This window comes from Drosophila grimshawi, unplaced genomic scaffold, assembly GCF_018153295.1.
Source record: "Drosophila grimshawi isolate 15287-2541.00 unplaced genomic scaffold, ASM1815329v1 contig_1369, whole genome shotgun sequence".
Taxonomy (NCBI): Eukaryota; Metazoa; Arthropoda; class Insecta; order Diptera; family Drosophilidae; genus Drosophila; species Drosophila grimshawi.
Window position 1 is genome coordinate 5,265,358 of NW_025062891.1, and position 18,867 is coordinate 5,284,224.

The following is an 18,867-nucleotide window of genomic DNA, read 5'->3' on the forward strand; positions in this document are numbered from 1 at the left end:
GCTGCTGCCGTTGCTGCGATTGCTGCTGTTGCTGCTGTTGCTGCTGCTGCTGCTGCTGCTGCTATGCAAATTTGCTGCAGCTGCAGTTCGTTGTACTGAGGTCGGCCTTTCCGCTTTCAGCGGCTGTGGGGCCTTATTGCTATTTATGTAATTTGAGTTGGGCTCTAAGTTGTGCTGCGCAGGTGTGAGTCTAGCTGCACGTGCGTCTGTGTGTGTGTGTGTGTGTGTGTATGTCTGCCCGTAGCTGTCTGTCTGTCTGTCTGTCTGTCTGTCTCTCTCTGTGTGTGTTTGTCGCTTTATAATGTAATACAATAATAAACCGCTGGCAGCGACTTTGTTTCCTGCTTCTTAGCGCTCGTCTGCTTAATGTGAAGCACACGCACACAAGCGCATACAGCTAGCGAATACCAACACCCGCACACACACACACTGGAGTGCTTTGTGTGCTGTGTATGTATATGTATGTGTATAGATATTATAAAAACACAGCCCAAGACGCTGAAAAAATTCTGCTGCTTCTGCGGCTGTCTTGCTTATTGTTGTTGTTGTTGTTGTTGTTAATTCGTTTGTTCGTTGTTTTGTTATTGTTATTGTTGTTGTTGCTGTTGCTGTTGCTAGTTAATGCTGCTCCTGCTGCTGTCGCAGATTTTTGGTTGCCGCTGCTGCTGCTGCTGCTGCTGCTGCTGCTGCTTAAACAAAATTATTGATTTTTGCTACGACTGCTGCTGGTGCGCTCCTGCAGGGTTTAGCTTTTTTTTTATATATTGTGAAGTGCAATTCTTTTGCACCACTTTCATTCAACTTATTTTGAAATATATATGAGAATATATTTCTTTTGGCTTTAATTTGTTGTTTAGTTCACTCACACTCACACCAAACCACTGAATATACAGGCTAAAGGCACAAATTGAAATGCTTTATATCCTTTTGAAGGATTTTCTTGCTTTCTTTTTCTTTTTTTTTTTTTTTTTTGCTCAATGATTTTGTGGCACACACGCGTTCGCGCCACGTTCCGCTGGCATTTGCTGCAGCTTCGATCGTTAACTAACTAAATATCTCTTGCACTTATTTACAATACATATTTATTTGAAATACTTAATGTATATTATTTTGCTCATTTAATTGGCAGATTTTGGTGTATTTTTTTTTTGTTTTTTTTTTGTGAGACAGTTTTTTTTTTGCCACAGATTGAGTTCTCGTTGCGTACGCGTCGCGCTTTTTGGGGGCACTCGGTCCGTGGCTCGTGTCTCGTTAGCTGAAACGTTGCGTATACAACTGTTTGCGCCAGCAAAGCTTTTGCGCCCACGAGGCCAGACCATTGAGACAGTTTGGCAGCAGCAGCCGACACTCCACGCCACGCGACCCTCTCCGTCTCGCTACGCTTGAGCGCAAAGCCTCGGCTCAGCTTCGGTTTAGCTCAAAAAGCGTCATGTGGTTTCCGACAGGCGGTGCATTCAGCAATCGGCACACTCGGCATTTTATCATTCGGCTCTCGGCTCTCGGCACTCAGTTCTCGGCTCACTTTGCCATTTGGCAGCTGCACGCGAAAGCTTTACAACTTTGGCTCGGTTTCTAAGTAGCGCAGGCCCAAAAGCTTTTACGTTTTACGCTCAAAAGCTTCGACTCGTTTTGCGTTTGCTTTTGCGTTTATTGATTGGCGCCTTTGCTCGTGAGCTAACTTCGTGAGTATTGCGTCTCGTGTCTTCCGCTAGCTGCGTGTTTGGCCACGAATTAGCTAAACACCGAAAGAATAGAAAACTTTTGAGATTTACTCGTTGTCCCTGCAGTGGCTGCTGCTTATGTTTGCTCTGCTGTGCATTTGATGTGCGCAGCGCTTGCGTCTGACATGAATACAGCTTTTGCAGCACCAGCAGCAGCAGCAGCTGTTTTGTGCAACTGACGCCTCAAAGTTTCTGTTGCCGTTGCAAATGAAAGTGCAAGTGATTCTGCCTTTCTTCTCCTTTGTACCTATTAGTCCTTGCAAACACGTACCACATCGAATATTTTCTATGGGGTTTGTGTCGCTCTAAAGTAGGTAATTCTATTTATACTGCAGCAAAGTGCAGGTCATTTCATTTTTAATAAGTTTGACAGTAATATGGGACATACAAAGATGAACTGAGATATTCTTAATTTGAAACCGCATAAGAAATTCAGCAAGGATTGTACCAAATACGAAACCTAAAGATTTTAATTAATGCCTAACTATTTAATTTATGATGTTCTTTTACAAATGTGTTGCTCATTTGTATTTTCTATTCACAAGGCTGATTTTTAAGATTCTTATATACTTATATATAAAATATGTATGATGTATAAAATGAATATTCCTTAAAGCTCCCTAGCAACTATTTGATATTATCATTATCATTATCATTATATGAATGTCTCTAGTTTTATAATTAAATTATCTTGTTTAAAGTGAACATTTTAGTCAAGAAAGTCAGCTGATATTCGATAGTAGTTGTCATAATGTTCCTAATGTTAAAGTGCTCAAACAAACGTTCACTTTATCTTCCTCGTTCCAGTTTAGGATATTAGCTTAGTGTGCATGTGTGTTTGTTTGTTTGTTTGTTTGTGTGTGTGTGAGAGTGTGTTTGCGTTAGGCAAAGCGATGGCACAGAAAACATAACCGCAATCAGTAGGACAACATCAGGACGACTGCAGAGAAAGCCGCGCAGTTGTAGGCTGAATGGGGGCGAATGTTTGTGTTTGTTCATATAAAATTGAAATGCAATTGCATTGAAATCGATAAATCAATTCAAGCTGACATTTCAAGAGAGAGAAAATGACCGCTGAAGTGGGATACAGGATGCAGGATAGGATGGTTATGGCTGCTGTTTCCTGTTCTTGTTATTGTCCTTCTCGCCATTTCTCTCTCTCTGCCTCTCGCTCGCTCGCTCTCTCTCTCTCTCTGTCTGGCAACAGTCCTTGTCTTTCTCCTTCCATCTCGCTAGCTCTGTGTGTTCCTATCTGTATAATTTTGTGTGGCACTGTGCCAGCTTGTGAGCTGCTGCTGCATTGCTAAAAGAGGGCTCCAGTTCTGAGTTCTGAGTTCAGAGTTCAGTGCTTACTGCGCATTTCCTTTTCCGGCTTAATTGTTTTCATTTCATTTCATTTCTATGCTAATTAAACGCTTTTAAAAGAGCAAGCGCACTTTCTAATTGCATTTCGCCCGCGACACGGTTTTATAAACTTGTTCACTTGTTCTGTACTCAAAGAAAAATGGGTGGCTTGCATTGTACACAGTTTATTACATATTTATAAATAAATAAGCTATATCTAGAATTGTCGATTCGAGTCTTCAGAAATGTATTTCTTAAATTTAAAATTTATTATTGCAACCATTTTTGGTTTCAGAGCGATTTTCAAAATTCAAGGGCATAATTTTTTTTAAGTGTGTTTTTTTGACAGCAACATGAATTTTGCGGCAAGCCGCGTAATTATTTTATGCCCTCGGCCAAATACAAAATGAACACCCGCCGCCCACGAGCCCGCCCCCTAGGACACTGCCACAATATATCAAGAGTTGAGCCTGGCTAGTATTTCATGTATAATAACGAGCAGCAGCCGCAGTAACATCCTACACACACACACACACACACACTCACACACACACACACATGCCCCACCTATACACACACTCCCCGCACACCCATGCCCATTATTATTTATGCGTATGCATGGGCTTATCCTTGTGCTCTTCACACAAACTCACACACACACACACACACACGCTTACCCACTCCGGCGGGCGTTTGCTTTTACATGCTAATTAAAATTCAGGCATTGGCGCCGTTTTGCATAGCTTGGTAATTTGCTTGGCCAGGGCCAAAACAGCATGAATATTTGAATGTAACTGCCATTCATCGACAGTTCAAGCCAACGTGCAACTATGCCAAATGAATGGTCGGGTGGCTCAGGTGGTTTCGATGGCCTAAAAGCACTGGCTTTGGCTAATGTTTCAGTGTAGTTGGCTAGTGTTCAGCTAAAGGGGGTTAAGGCGCAAACTACTTTGGCTAGCTGAGAAACTGGCAAGAAAAGTGTGCGACAAAACTCACCCTCACCCCCTGCTCCTCCTGAGCGTATTTCTTGATTTCACGCTCCAAATCAAGCTGTTGGTAAGAAAGTGAAAAAATGTTCAGATGTTTTGTCAACCAGACGAGTCTCTTATGTGATGCCCAACACCCAATGCCAGAGGGCAAATGTATGCCACAGACGAGGCGGCGCCAGATAAATGCCCATAAATGATGTTAATATAAAATGTAGAAGCGCCAACACATACACAGAGAAGACAAGATATGCGTAAGCAAAAGTTATATAAGGCCTGGCAAATGGAACCAGCCTTGGCCACAAGTCTAGCCCTGGTAGCTACTACATACATATGAGCAAGATGACTCAATAGATGTGATATGGAGACAAAAAGATGTCATGTATACTAAAGTTAAGCAATTGAACTAGAAAACTTTGAAGAACAGCATACGATTGAGCAAATACATACAGGCAAATATACGACTAAATGGGAATATTAAATCTGGGCTGCGCTTAAAAGTATGCAATGCATTTTTATTTTGATTTAATATGACGAATAATTGGATTTAAGCACAAGCTATTAAATTAATGGGAGAATAATGATTTTAAATATAGTTTAAAAACAAGGTAAATTAAAGACAAGTCTGAATTGATATTCATTTTTGATGTACATTATGGCAAAATATAAAAATAACTCGCCGTATTAAATGAAATGCATTTGTGGATGATTGGTATGAATGAGCTGCTTTTCCATTACCGAAGCTGAATCGATAGAAAGTCATTAAGCAGCACCTGTTCTAGTTTACTTAGCTTTTCAAGTTGTTCACACTTGATCAAATGGAAAACAATGCCATTTTCATTAAAGTCCTGACAACCTTGATTAACTTTTAGGGGCAAGTTTTAACAAAGGCAACAACAACAATGACTATTGAGCTGTGTGCATTGTATACGGACTATAAATTACAGTGACAAAGGTTTTTGCAGCGTGAAAAGGCCAAAAACAACATGCGCACTTATAGGAAATGCAATTGGAATCGAAACAAGAACTGACCTCGACCCAGCAAAATTGCGAGCCGCTGATTGTTCGCCTTTTCAAGCCTATTCGCCGAACGCGGCGTATACGCAATGCGATGGCGAACTTTTTAATTGCTCGCCCACTCTCGCAAAAATCCGTAAAATCTGTTTTTTATTTTCTCTTTAGTTACTCTGTTATTGCTATGAGTATGAGTATATATATGAGCATATATAGCACGTATTTTTTGCTATAACTAACACAGTATTACTTATGAGATTCACTTTTAAAGAAGGCCAACATTTAAAGCTAAATTTACCAAATTTGATATAAGCTGAGGACTAATATATTTCTTTGTGAATGTGACCTGTATTGTTAATTTATCGGCAAAATCTGTATAACTGCTACAATACTACAGGAGAATAAATTTATTTTCTTTCATTCAACTAGCAGGGTATTTTACTGTCAGACTTTTCGAATTCTTACAATATTCCTGCCATTTGCTGTTGCTTTTACTTGCCACATTTTGAAATGACGATTTTTAATTACTGCTGTTTGTGTTTATGCCGCTTGTTTGTATTGTCTCACAGCACGAGTGACAAATTCATTACTTACAAACCCAAACGCCTCCCCAAGGCGTGGCCGACATTCAATAGCTCTTGGCATCAGCAGTATATTGTGTGCAAAAATATCCAATTGCGACAGTCGAACACTATTCAGTAAGTCAAGCATTCAAGCATTCAGTTGATGCGTGAATAAAATGTGAATAAATTGCCAAGTGGGCAGCTGTCCAAAAGCTGAATGGAAAGGATCAGTCGGAAGCTAAAAATGGAGTTGCCTTAAATAAGTAGCCTATCGTGGTATCAAGGTTATTTATGTCCAGAAATCCCACAGCGCCCAGCACATAGCGCCTGTCCCTCTCCTCCTCCTCCGGTCTCTCTCTCTCTCTCTCTGTTTCTCTGGTTCTCAGCGTGTTGTGTGACTTTTTTTTCTACACTTGCAGAAAGTATTTTAATTTGATCATGAAATGAGTAACGCCATAAAGTATAAATATTCTTTATCCGGAATTATAGCTCACATTATCAGGAGAAATTATAAATTTTGGGGTACTAAATCAGATAGCTGTATTTAAATAGATGGATTTAAATATGTTCAGGGTAATTCTGGTGTGCAAGGGTATATAATATTCGGCGTGTCAAGGATAGCTGTTATATCTGTTTTCCTTTTTGTTTTTGTGTTTTTGTTTTTTTGTTTTGCTGTTCGGTCCGACGCCTTTGTTGACATGCTAGAGCCTGTTGGTTGGCCTGGGGTCGCAGCAACTGGGCTTAACACATGATATTATGTATACGCATTTTATCTATGGGCTGTCATACGAATAATTATAGAGTATAGTTACATAGTATATGTAAATATGTATGTGTATGTGTGTGTGTGTGTATTAGTAATAAGCAGCTGCCCTCTTTGCTGTCCTTGGGGATAGATGAGTCAGTGCTTTGTCAACTCCCTGGCAATTTTTAGTAGATTTCCCCCGGGGGGTGCCAACAGCTTGTGCTTTTTTGTTTTTTTTTTGTTTTTTTGTTTATGTGTGTGTATGTGTGTCAATAAGTATGAATTATGATGCAAATAGAATGCATTTTCCTTGTTGTATAAGAGCTAGCAATAAAGCACTACAAAGATAGACATGAAACAGGGTCAACGGGTTGGGGGCTCAAAACAATGCCGAACTGTCTACAAAATGTACGAAATGGATGCAACAAATTGAATTTTATTGCTTGCCCCATATCGAGAGAGATTGCAACTGATGAAATGACTAACAATAAGTGACTGTAACAATGACTGTCTGTGTCTGTGTGTGTGTGTGTGTGTGTGTGTATCTGTATGTGTTTAAAGAGCTCTTATAGCTGACTCATTTGCAATACGTTCACATATATATATATATATATTGTTTTTATTTGGGGGCGAACACAATGAAAAACGTTTCAAATTAATTAAACAACAACAAGTACAACAAGCAAAACATATCAAGCGTGTCTGTGAGTGTATATTTGTTTGTGTGTGTGTGTGTGTGTGTGTGTGTGTATATAGAACTTAAAATCGAACACTACGAACCAACTGCAAACGCTAGATCTTAAGTTGAAAGTTGAAATTTGTAGTTAACGTTCTTAACTGGCAGTTAGTTCAAAGCAAAACGAAGCAAATTTATGCGAATTTTTGGATGCTAGGCACTACATTCGAGTATTTTTACGAGTATTATTGGATGTATGTATGTGTGTTTAGTATTTGTTGAATATTACTGGTAGTATATGTGAAACAACAAAAAAATTCAACGTTAAGCACTTTGCACTTTGCGTTTTGCAGTCGCAAAAGTTGTTAAAAAGAAATGAGAATTCAAAAATAAATAGTTTACAGAGTAGTCATTTTTTTCTTTTCTTTCTTTTTTTTTTTTTTTTTGGTAGTTAACGTTCTTGTTGGTTTTTGTTTTTGAGTTTGGGGCAGAGAGGCATTTATTGTTGTTATTCCGCCTCTCTGCCCGTGTACGAAATCATTGTCACTAGAGCATTGTTTGCCGCAAAAATAACAAAAAAAAGTAGACAGAGAGTCGTCTTCTTTTTTTTTTTTGCAGGGGGCCGCCTGTTTTTTATATTTTTATCTTTTTTTTTTTTTGTAGCGGCACAAGGATATATTGTGGGGAAAAGGACTTACCTGTTTTTGTGCCATCGCCTGCATTTGCTGGAACATTTGGCGCTCCTCCTCTTTGCCTGTAACAAATCGCAATTTGATGCCACTGGAAGAGATAGCAACTATTGGAGAACTTACCCATGCCCTTGGCCTGGAGCATCTCCAGCAGCTTCTTGATGCTCTCGTCGCGTGCGATAAGCGTCTGCTTTTGGGTCTCGACGCGACACTCGAGATCCTTTATGGTCTCACGCAAAATGCTTATCTCGCGCTGCAGATGATCGTTCTCCGCATAGATCGCCTCCATTTGCTGCTGCATCTCCAGGTTCGGCTGCCGCATGCGGAGACGCAGCTCTTCTTCCAGCTGGCGCACGAGCATTGCTTGTTTCTAAATTAAAGAAAAAATGAGATGAAAAAATAACAATTATCAATTGTAGTGGTACAAAGAGTTAACACTTTTCTGCTTACCTGATTTTCGGTGCTGAGCAACTTGAGTTGATCATTGATCAGACTGTATTTGGCGCTCTCCTCTTTGCGCAGCGCTCGCTCCTTCTTCAGCTCCGGCGACCAGAACGTCTTGATGCTGTGCATCGAGCTGCCCAACTTTTGATTCGTCAGCTCCAATTCCCGCTTCAGATTGCCGAGCTCACGCTGCAAATCCGTATTCTGATGCTGCAAATCACCAAGATAGGCACGGTCCGACGTAGGCATGCCCGTATTGTAACCTAAAAGTAATTTTACAAAATTATTATTCAACTCTGCTTGATCTATACAATGTTAACTATTTTATTTATTTATTTTTATTTATATTTACTTTAATTTATAGATCTATCTTTAATACAAATATTTTATTTGCTAGCAGAACCCATTTCTTAAATTATATTTTTATGTCTATTATCCCTGCAGCAAATATCTAGAATTCAACTAGAAAATTTCAGAAACTAAACACAATAGTTTATTCTATCATAATTTTGCTTAATGTTTATATTAATATTTAAATTAAAAGGTTTTTTTTTAAATATATAGGCTTTGTTAAAGTGCTTCAGATCTATACATTTGAACTTTAGGTAATATCGAGTTAATAATTATTTGAAAGTAGGGACATTTATTTACCTCCTAGCGCATTGGGACTTTGTCGCGCTGAACGGCCGTAAAGTTCATCCTCTAGGTAAAGGCCTCTCTCCAGGGATCTGTCCCGGGAGCGATCACGTGGCTCTCGTATGGGAATAAATTCGCGATCATGCGGATCCACCAATCCACCGCGATCGAGCGACTGATAGCGGGTTCCTGCGAAAATTTGATTATAAAAAATGAAGAACCACATTAAATGCAGGCAGAATATTGTGTAGAGTGTATAGCTGAATTGCTGATTATTACTTGGATAGTCCATGGCATGTGACATCGGTGGTCTGCTGGCGCTGCGGCTGCGATGGTGTCCCGCACCGGCGGGACTTGTTGGCTCATCCATGTCGCGGTAGTATGGACTGCCCATTGCTGAAATTCACATAGAATTCATGACGATGATCAAATGAGGATGACGGGTTTTGGTTTCGGTTTCGAGTGTGTGTATGTGTGTGTGTGTGTGTGTATGTGTGTGTGTGTATATGTGTGAGAATGTGAGTATGTATGTGGTCAAATAATCAAATAAAAATATTGAAATCAAGAACTGGAACTAGTTTTGGGTTGAAGGTGGAAACTAGTGCAGTGAAAGGATTTAGATCGTTGTAATCACTTTCTTATTGCGCTAATGCTAGTTTGTGGCTTCATACTGAATTATGCAGTTACTAGTTATACATAATATATATAATGATTAACGGAACGCTTGGGTTAGTAGAAAACGAACGCAAAAACTCAACAGCAACGTAAAATGTTTGTCGTGTTTCCTTTACAAGTAGCTCGCAGCTCGCAGTTCGCAGCTCATAAAAAATGGCTCATAAAATAGCTTCATTGTTAACTCCCCCATCTATGCCCCCTGCTGCAGGGGATGCCGCCTTCTCGCTGCAGTAGCAGCAGTAGCGTTGTGTGATTTGTGCATCGGACGTGTGCCATAAACTATACTCAAATTTTGACAGCACGAGCATATTTTCACGTATCCCGCCGAGCCACACGAAACCTAATTTGTAGCTCTTTGGCGGTTCCATATCCTTCGGCATCAGTTCTGCCAATTTTGGCTGTTTTTTTATTCCTGTATAAGCTGATAATAGAGTGAATTCTAAGGCTTCTTTGCGTGTATACTTAGATGAAGTCTAATTTTTATTTTAGACACTACTCTTCAAAATTTGATGAAACAGGTTTCAACTACTTCATTAAGTCTTCGTTGCAAATAATTAATAATTTTGCTTTAAATCAACTTTTTGGCTTGTGTTTGCAAATTGGTTGTTACTATTAATGTACACCAGCAGTATCTGAAGATATATACATTTTATACATTTCTTTTCATTAATAAAAGTATTTTTTAACATTTTTTTCTTCTACAACTTACAAACTTTACTATTAGTATTTTCTTTTAATTTTGTTGTCGTTTCAGGACTTCTTTTACAAACTCACTTTATCTGCACTAATAGTTTAAGTTAGGGAGCTACACAAGTTCACTTTAAGGAGCTGTATATTTGCCAACTCTATGGTTATTCTTGAACTGTATCAAAATGCCTGGGTCCAACTGTGAGGGTAATAATAAACGCAATTTTTGCAGCTGAATAACGTGGGCAGCTAATTAGATGGGTGCGAGTTAAATACATTTTCTAGTTGCTCAAATTATGGTCAGTTTGCGTATGTGCTCAGTTAAGCACTTGTTTTCATTTAATTTATGGCCTGGACAAAGTTCTTGGATGAATGGGAATTGGATAAAGTGAATGTTTGCTAACCATAATTGTAATCCAGTTTGAGGCTTTGATTTTCTGTTACGCTTCAGCAGGAACTAAATTGGTTTTGCTGCAACAACTCAAGGCGGTTGCTGGCTGCGAATTCAACTACAAGCCATTCTCCCTAGCCAAGTTAATGCAATTTACAAGTTATATGTTGCTGCTGCTGCTGCCGGTTTATTTCATAAATAATTCGATTGAAAAGTTTGCAAAGTTCAGTATGCATATGCGATTTGATTTTAATAATGCATTTAAAAGCGCATCGATTTACATTTTATGCGGCCGTGTCAAAATGTTTAGGTTTGTATTAGTGTATGTGATTTGTTGTTGTTGTTGTTGTTTCGTTAAAAGAAAATGAAAATTTTTACAGATTTTGCAGATGAGTTAAGCCAAACGAAAAATGTACCATGCGCATGCGTGTGATGTTAGACAGAAATTATAGATTTTAGTATAAAATTTTGCATTAGTTTTAATTCAACTACAATAGCACAACTAAAAGCATTTCATGAAATTTAATTTTACAAATTAAAAGTATTCAATTTTGGAGCAATTCACAAATCAAGATAAAACTGTACAAGTTCTTGTCGAAATATCTTAAGCCAATATCCGTGCGATGCATACATAAATCAGTTTTTATGCATGCAGCAGGGTTTTTAAGTGGAAATTTTGATAACAGTTAAAATAGTAGGAAATTTTTCTAAACTTGCCAATTGTAAAAAGTTAATTAATAATCGAAAAATAGAGATTATTTTTTTTTTTTTTTATTATTTTTTGCACAAACGTGAGCAGCGGTGAATTTTAGTTTTGTTGTTATTACTTTTTGTTGCGTATCTTTTGAATACGCAACATTTTGGAATTTTGTGCTCTCGGCTACGTTTGTGCTTGGATATAGCTTGCTTCGTTCCTTTTCGAAAGCTGTTTTAGTTAAAGCAACTAACTGTAAACAGTAACTACATTTTTTTAAAATTTTTATTAATTTTTTTTTGTTTTTTTTTTTTGGTATTTTTTGTTCACCTAGTGGACTTCCGCGTGCGCCGTAATCCCGTGATGGTGAGCGATCGACTTGTGGCAATTCCTGGAGTCGACGCACGCGACCAGGACTGCGCACACCAGAGCTATTCACTGGATTATAATCGTCACGTGACATAATCCGCGGCTGATCCGCGGCATGCACCCACGAGCTCTAGTTGTTGCTGTTGTTGGTTGGAGTTGCTTGTTGTTGTTGTTGTTGCTGCAGTTGTTGTTATTGCTGTTGCTGTTGTTGTTGTTGTTGTTTGCTCTTTGTCCTATTTAAATGCGACGTTTGATAGGTTTATCTTTGGTTTATGCTCTATATAAGTGATATGCTCGGTTTTGATTGGCTTTATTATTTGTGTTTGGTTCTAGTAGTATTATTCGAGTTAAATTCTTTTTTCAATTGCTTTCTTTTAGACACGTGGCATGTGAGCTCGCTGCATCTATGTATCTGCAAGTGTAAGAAGTGAGAAGAGAACAGACATGGTACAAAATAAACAAAACACACACAAAACAGACGTAAATCTTACGATTATACCAAACATACATATTAACATATTACGCATACGCCCCTCTTGGCACAGACTCGACTGCCTTTAAGCAGAGCATTTAACCGTTTTGCATTTAAATTAGACTACGTCAACCAGCATATCCTTAACCTTTTTACCTAGATCTCTGCTCAGCCATAAGCGCATAAGCAAATACTAAGCGGTAGGTTGAGAGAAAAAATGACGAGAGCATTGCATTATGGCAGCTCTCGCTCTCTATGCAAATTTCCTTCCTATTTAGACAAAGCAAATCGCATGCAAATTGCCACTCCAGCAAGTCGCTGCCAAGAGAAGTCGCACTCAGTTGAATACACTCACACACACACAAGCGGGAAGATATTCTCATGAATATCAACGAGGGTGGTATCAGTAGCCAGACAGACAACGATTGGCTTATTGAAATCAAAATAACAATATTTAGCAGACAGGAAATGGCTTATTGAAATCAATATAATATTATGCATTTTTAAATTATGCTGTCTCTTTATACCAGCCAATTGAGGTTGCGTGAATAAAGTTTTGGGTTATGCAGAAAAATCAATAGTGGATAAACTATAAAATCAAAGAAGCACAGAGATAATGAACTCCATAACTAATGCAGATTAAGTTAAGCAGCGTGATATAATTACAACTCTAATAACTAAAAATAATAATAATCAATTCTACCTGTGGACAACTATATAACTAGACTTTTATATAGTCAAATTTTATATTTTATTGTAGAAATAACTTATTCTCTTTATACTAAGTGACGAGTAAATAAGGGAAAAGTCAAGCATTAGTTATAATATACATATTTAAATTGATGTAAAAAAGTTATTAAATTAAGTATTATAAAACCAATTGTATAGCGAAGTAGGTAAAACTAATCAAGAGTCAATGCAATAATTGACAACGATTTAATCAAACATACACAAAGCTAAAGCTGATTGTGTTTTGGAGCAGCTATAACCTTTTGCGTATGACGTAAAAGCAAAGAGATCCTATCCTTAAATTAGTCATGATTAGAAGCGGTTTCTACATTAGTTTAGTTTTAGTTTACTACTTACTCAATAACAATCCCGACTATTTCTAAATTCAATCCAACTTTAATTCCTTAAAACTACCCTCGTTTGCCATAGCCAATTTCTATCACGTGAAGTTAAGACAAGTCTCACGCTTTTCTATTTTTTTCTAACCAGGTAGGCAGCCACGGAGGGGCTTAAAAGTAAAGCAGGAAAACTGAATGCACCGATTTATGAATGGATAAGGCCAGATCTGAAAGGAAAGCGTCAGAGCAGAAGAATAACGAAAGGGCATAGACGGGTGTGGGCACAACAGAAGCAAAGGGCTGACAGGCGGCTAAATAAAACCTAAACGAATCAGCAGACCGGAAGACCATTCAAATGTTTACTGCATGCCTGAGCAAGTGCAGTGTTTGTGTGAGTTTGTGTGTGCTCATGTGTGTGTGTGTGTGTGTATGTGTCACTTGAGTGCCTATTTACGTGACAGCAACAACAAACGGGGCTTGCAGTACATATTGGTCAAATTTGCAGCAGCCACAAGAGACAGATGCAATCAAGATGAGGTCAGGAGTGCATCAGGCTTTGGTCGTAAGCAATCTCACTGGCCAGGATTCGATTACATCGCCAGATCAAGAAAAAAAAAAACACTTAAGGTTCAGCACTTTACTATGCAAACAAAGCAGGCACACACATACACGCACACACACAGAAAATACTCCTCGAAACTACTTATCTATGCAGGCAGCTCACTTTTTATCTTCTTTTTTTCACTGCATATTTTCAGGCGAGCTTCCGGTTTGACACTTTTGCAACGACATTTGATGACGAAATCGTGTACAATTGTTGTCTGCGTTTAGTGCTCGCGGCTAACTGCCCGCCACTCGTTTGCCGTTATCAGCACTATGGGTTATCTCACAAGCGCCCTAGCCCCGCTGCCACCCTCTCCCTGCAGTCCGCTGTCAAATAAACATGTTGAATTGTGGGTGGCGCCCATCTGCTGCTCGTTCGCCAATTCACCACACGCAGTTTGCGCAGCTGCGGCGCTCAGCAAAAGAGACACACACACTCACACACACGCTCGCACACACGCTCGCACACACTCTCAGACACTCTCTCTAATACACACATACTAATGTGACGATTCAACAATAGCGTCATCGTAAAGCGTTTGCCGCATTTTGTTTTTGCTGTTGGGCGTTGGGACGCTTTGGCGGCGTTTCATTTTTTTTTTTTCTTCTTTTCTTGCGGTCTTGCATATAGCCAGAGACCTATGCTGCGAGACATACTCGCACACACACCAGCACGCATACACACGCAAGGCGAGCGTGTAAAATAAGGTTAAAATTTGAAATCAATAAAAATTATTCCACTCGTCTAAAATTAGAACAAGACTGAGACACGTCAAATGTCGTCAAGAAACTGAAAATGAAACTGGCTATGAAAACTGAACTGTAACTGAAGCTAAAACCAAAGCAATGCCGGCACAATCCTTTCCAAAAATCCCCCCTTTCCCTCCAAAGCCCCCTCTTCCATCAGAATAAAAACAAACACCGCTGCATGGCACGCAAAGGGGTGATGGGAGTGAAGGGTAAGGAAAGGGTAAGAAAAGGGGTTAGGGGGCGTTGTGGCAGAAATACTTGTTATATTCACTGATCCACTGTCAATGCGCTGTCTGTATGTATACCCGCATGACAAATCATGCGAGCTGCCTATTTGACAGGGGGCGTATTTCTGCTCAAATAGAAGTACGATTTTTTGGGGGCTCTGTGCAATTGGCAGAGCATTTCGTGTGCAGCCCAGTTTAATTATAAACTTTTAAAAGCCATTTAAACGTGAAAGACATGTCTGAAAAGCAATTTAATTTGAAAGACAAGTCGATGGTCTGGCTATAATTATATATCGACTTAAAATAAGTGCATACCTCGCTTCTGATATATGAGAATTTGCGAGAGTTCAAATCAAGCATGAAACACAACATAAGACCTATTCGAACTAATGGGGCGTATGGGTAATAAATAATATAACTATGGTCTATATATTTACTTAACTCTATATTGATTACTTAAGCTAATCACAACATTGTTTTTTTTTTTGTATTTATTTTTAGCTCAAACCAAAATTGAATCGAAATTAATGCTAAAAATTGGCATATAAAAGAGAGAGGAAGAATAAGTAGTATTAATAAATGCACAATACACATACATACATACATACGAGTTAGTCATACAAGCATAAATAGTTGAATACTTAGTTGGTTTTTGTTTGTCGAGGGGTTTATTTTAGGATTACTCAAGATATACGCAGGAAATCAATATAGCTTACAATGCATATAAATTTGTGTGTGCATGTGTGTGCGTGCGTATAGCTCCTTTGGAGTGTGTGTGTGTGTGTGTGTGTGTCTTGTGAAAACTGCATTAGCCTCAGTAGATAGTATAAGCATATAAAGAGTATATAGTATATAGGATAGATTGTAGATGTGCTCACCCGCTTTGCTTAGACGATGAATTTTGAATGGGTTTTATGTTGAGCGCTGCGTATGAAATTTGTATTCTATATGTTTGTGATATATGCAGATGCCCTGGCTCCAGTTCCAGCTCCAGCTGCAGCTCCCAATTCCAGCAGTTGCAGCACCTTCTGCAGTTGCCTAGCTCAACAATTTGTTGCAATCACAAAATTTTGATTGCTCTTCTTCTACACACAGACACACAACACGGCGGCTACATTGCCTGGCATGAATGTAATTGTGTGTGTGTGTGCATTTGTGGGTGTGTGTGAGTTGGGGGCGTGTGAATATCTGCTGTTATAGTTCCTCTTCTTCGTCTTGTTGTTGTAGTTGTTGCTTTTAGGTGGCTCTACGTGCATTTCCGTTGCCGTTGCCGCTGCTGCTTTTCAATTTGTTATTTTTTTTTTGTAACTTTCTGTTTCTTAACTTTTTTTTGTTGACCAATTGCTTTTTATTGGTAGCCGCTAGCTAGTTTAATGCTTTTTTTTTATGTATGTACATGGCTGTAAAGCGAATCAATGAAAACACAAAAACACCGCACATTAGTTAAACTGTTGAACTGTTTTTTCTTTTTTAGCTTGTCTCAAGTTAATTAAGGCACATTCTCATTTTTTTTTTATCATCTTTTTGTTGTTGCTCGAGTGCTGCGTGCTCAACGAGTGATTTATAAGGGCTGTGTGGGCGGCGAGAGAGTTCGAAGTTTGAGTAGGTAGCACTCTTCCCGAACTCGCTCATTTTATCGCCTGCTCCAGTGCTTTTACGAGAAGCCACTGACACACATTTCGACGCACGAAGCGACATACACACGCACACACACACACACACACACAGAGAAAAGCAAAGCTAAGAGAGTGGGAAAGAGAGAGAGTGGCGGCGTGAAGTCAGCGCTTCAACGTTGGAGTTGCCGGAGTGGGAGCTACGTACAACGTAATCGAAACGTAACGGACTCAACGACAGAGCGAACCGAACCGAACCGAAACGAGACGAGACGAGAGTAGAACCGAAGCGAACTACGACCGAGCGAACCACTAACGAAGCTAACGACATAAGGGCTGCCCCCAAACCCAAACCCAAACCCCAGCTCCAACCCAACACCTCCCACTACACCCCACATACAACATTATGTTACACCCCCGAGCCCTAACCCTAACCATGCCTTCTAAGCGTCTCCAGGCTGCACTACATGTGTGAGTGAGTGTGTGTGTGTGTGTGTGTGTCTCTCTACTGTTATACAGCTTATAGCTTTTCGAAACTTAATGTATGCGTGCTTCTATCTCTGTGTGTGTTCGTGTGTATCTCACACGCTTTTATATGTAGGTTGAAGCAATTTATAATAATTTTTTCATCAATCGATATGCTGCGTTTAGTTTGCGCCCGCTTCTGACTACTTTAGTTCCAGTTACTCATACGTTATTCATGATTAATCATTTGATTCATTTCAACACTCATAAACTGTCATTCCTATTCAGTTTTTCCTTTGCCATTCTTCTGTCGTTTTTTCCTCTTTTCTTTTTTTTAGCAAGAGGCGCGAGCACATTTTGCAGGAAATCACTTTTCTGTATCCAGGGAGCAGTCGCGGCCTAAGGCACAATTGCTGCTACACACGCATACACTCACACACACACTTCACATACACACACATTATTTTTCCAACTTTTTTGCACTGCTTTTTTGATTCTGACTTGTTTGCAACTTTTAATTTATTTTATTAAACACATTTTGCACACACAGAACATCACTCAGGTATTAGCCCAGCACTTGTATTTAGCCTTTTTTTTTCCACTGCCAGGCAATTGAGTTGGCCTTTTTATTTGTGCTACGTCTCGGTCGCTGCTGCTGTTTTAGTTACTGAAACAGCAGTAGCAGTTAAAAGACTCTTTTACGGATACATATACTCAGTGTGCGTATGCATATGACTCTTTGTGGATGTGTATGTGTGTGTGTGTGCGTGTGTGTATGAATCTGTGTGTGTTTGTGTGTGTATAATCTAACCCAAAAAATTGTTGTGCGGCAGCTGTGGGGCCCGTTTTTGGCAACGCCGTTGTCCAACTAACTACCCTCAAAGAACTGAGCGCCGTTCGTCTGTGCCAGTCGCTGTTATAGTCGCCATAGCTATTGTCAAAATCATAGTCGTAGTCCGTACTCCCCAAAAAACGCTGTGTGGTGAACTTCGTACCACTCAGAACAGAACAGAACAGAACAGAATAGAACTATAGTGAAGAGCGCGCACTCGGCGCTTCCTGATTGCAATCAATGAATTTTCATCGCGCTCGCGCAGTTTTGCTTGCCATCTCTCATTCCTCCATATTCTCTCTCTCTCTCTCTCTCTCTCTCGCTCCCATTCTTTCTCTGGCTCTGAAATTGTATTTGGCTTTGCGTTTTGTATTGTGCGGCTAAATACAAATTCCAATAGCAAAATATGAAATATGCGCAGACATTCCTTTACAACTAGTGCCCGCCACAATTCGCCAGCCACACGTAACGTTTTAGCTGCTTACGTTACGTAGTTTGTATACGTTTGGTTTATTTCTTTGCTTTCGCCTGTCAATGCCGCTTTGATTTCTTTGCCCGCCCTAAAAGTATGCTATAGTTTATTTTAGTTCGTTGGAACCATGTCTTTCAAAGAAGTAATGATTTACCATTAGTTAAAAATAATTAGTTAAGCATAGAGCTATCTGTCTGTTTTTTAATCAATATTACTTCAGTTGTTATCTGTCTCGAATAGATTCATAATTTATTTATAACAGCTCTCTATTTATTTTATTTTATAAGTTCATTCAACCGATTTCGCACATGGCAGTAAGTTTGTCAAGCCATTTGAAAATGTTTCAACGATTTATTGGTTTTAAATGTAAAACTTGGCGAAGTAGGCATCCAACACAATTCAAATATTCGTTATGTTTAGCAGAATACAATTTACGAATACGAAGGAATTTTATCATTAATATAATAAAATTAAAAGATTTGAATGATGCGTTTTACTCGTGCGAGATATAAAAAACATTTTTGAGTTAACAAGGACTATCAATTGCCAGTCAGTAGCCTTGAATACCGCATGAAATGTTGCAAGATTTTGTGATTTTGACTCGATTTCTCTTGCCCAACTTTCGGTTCTTAGATGACCCCATAATTCTTGAATGCTGTTCTATAGAGTTAGCTGTTGCGATTCGAACGCACCATTTTCTTCGAAAATCGAAAAGTACTTGCCCTGGGAAGA

At 39.2% G+C, this 18,867-nt stretch overlaps 1 protein-coding gene and 1 long non-coding RNA gene across 6 annotated transcripts in view; both read right to left on the reverse strand.

Moving 5' to 3' along the window:
• LOC6561153 (myosin-9) overlaps positions 1–11,791 on the reverse strand; it is a 37,941-nt gene extending 26,150 nt beyond the window's left edge. For all 5 annotated transcript variants that reach the window (XM_032734608.1, XM_032734607.1, XM_043216470.1 and 2 more), the window contains exons 1-6: positions 11,596–11,791; positions 9,098–9,214; positions 8,834–9,007; positions 8,189–8,445; positions 7,862–8,108; positions 7,748–7,803 (exon numbers count right to left, since the gene is read on the reverse strand). In XM_032734608.1, coding sequence (XP_032590499.1) covers positions 7,748–7,803; positions 7,862–8,108; positions 8,189–8,445; positions 8,834–9,007; positions 9,098–9,214; positions 11,596–11,728 — 984 coding nt within the window. In that variant the 5' untranslated portion in view covers positions 11,729–11,791. The remainder of the gene's footprint in view (positions 1–7,747; positions 7,804–7,861; positions 8,109–8,188; positions 8,446–8,833; positions 9,008–9,097; positions 9,215–11,595) is intronic.
• Positions 11,792–11,814: 23 nt separating this feature from the next.
• On the reverse strand, positions 11,815–17,664 carry LOC116805010. The gene is made up of 3 exons (XR_004364978.1): positions 17,643–17,664; positions 15,632–16,153; positions 11,815–12,046 (listed from the first exon to the last, which is right to left on the reverse strand). It is a non-coding gene; the product is annotated as an uncharacterized LOC116805010 (long non-coding RNA).
• Between the last annotated feature and the right edge of the window lie 1,203 nt (positions 17,665–18,867).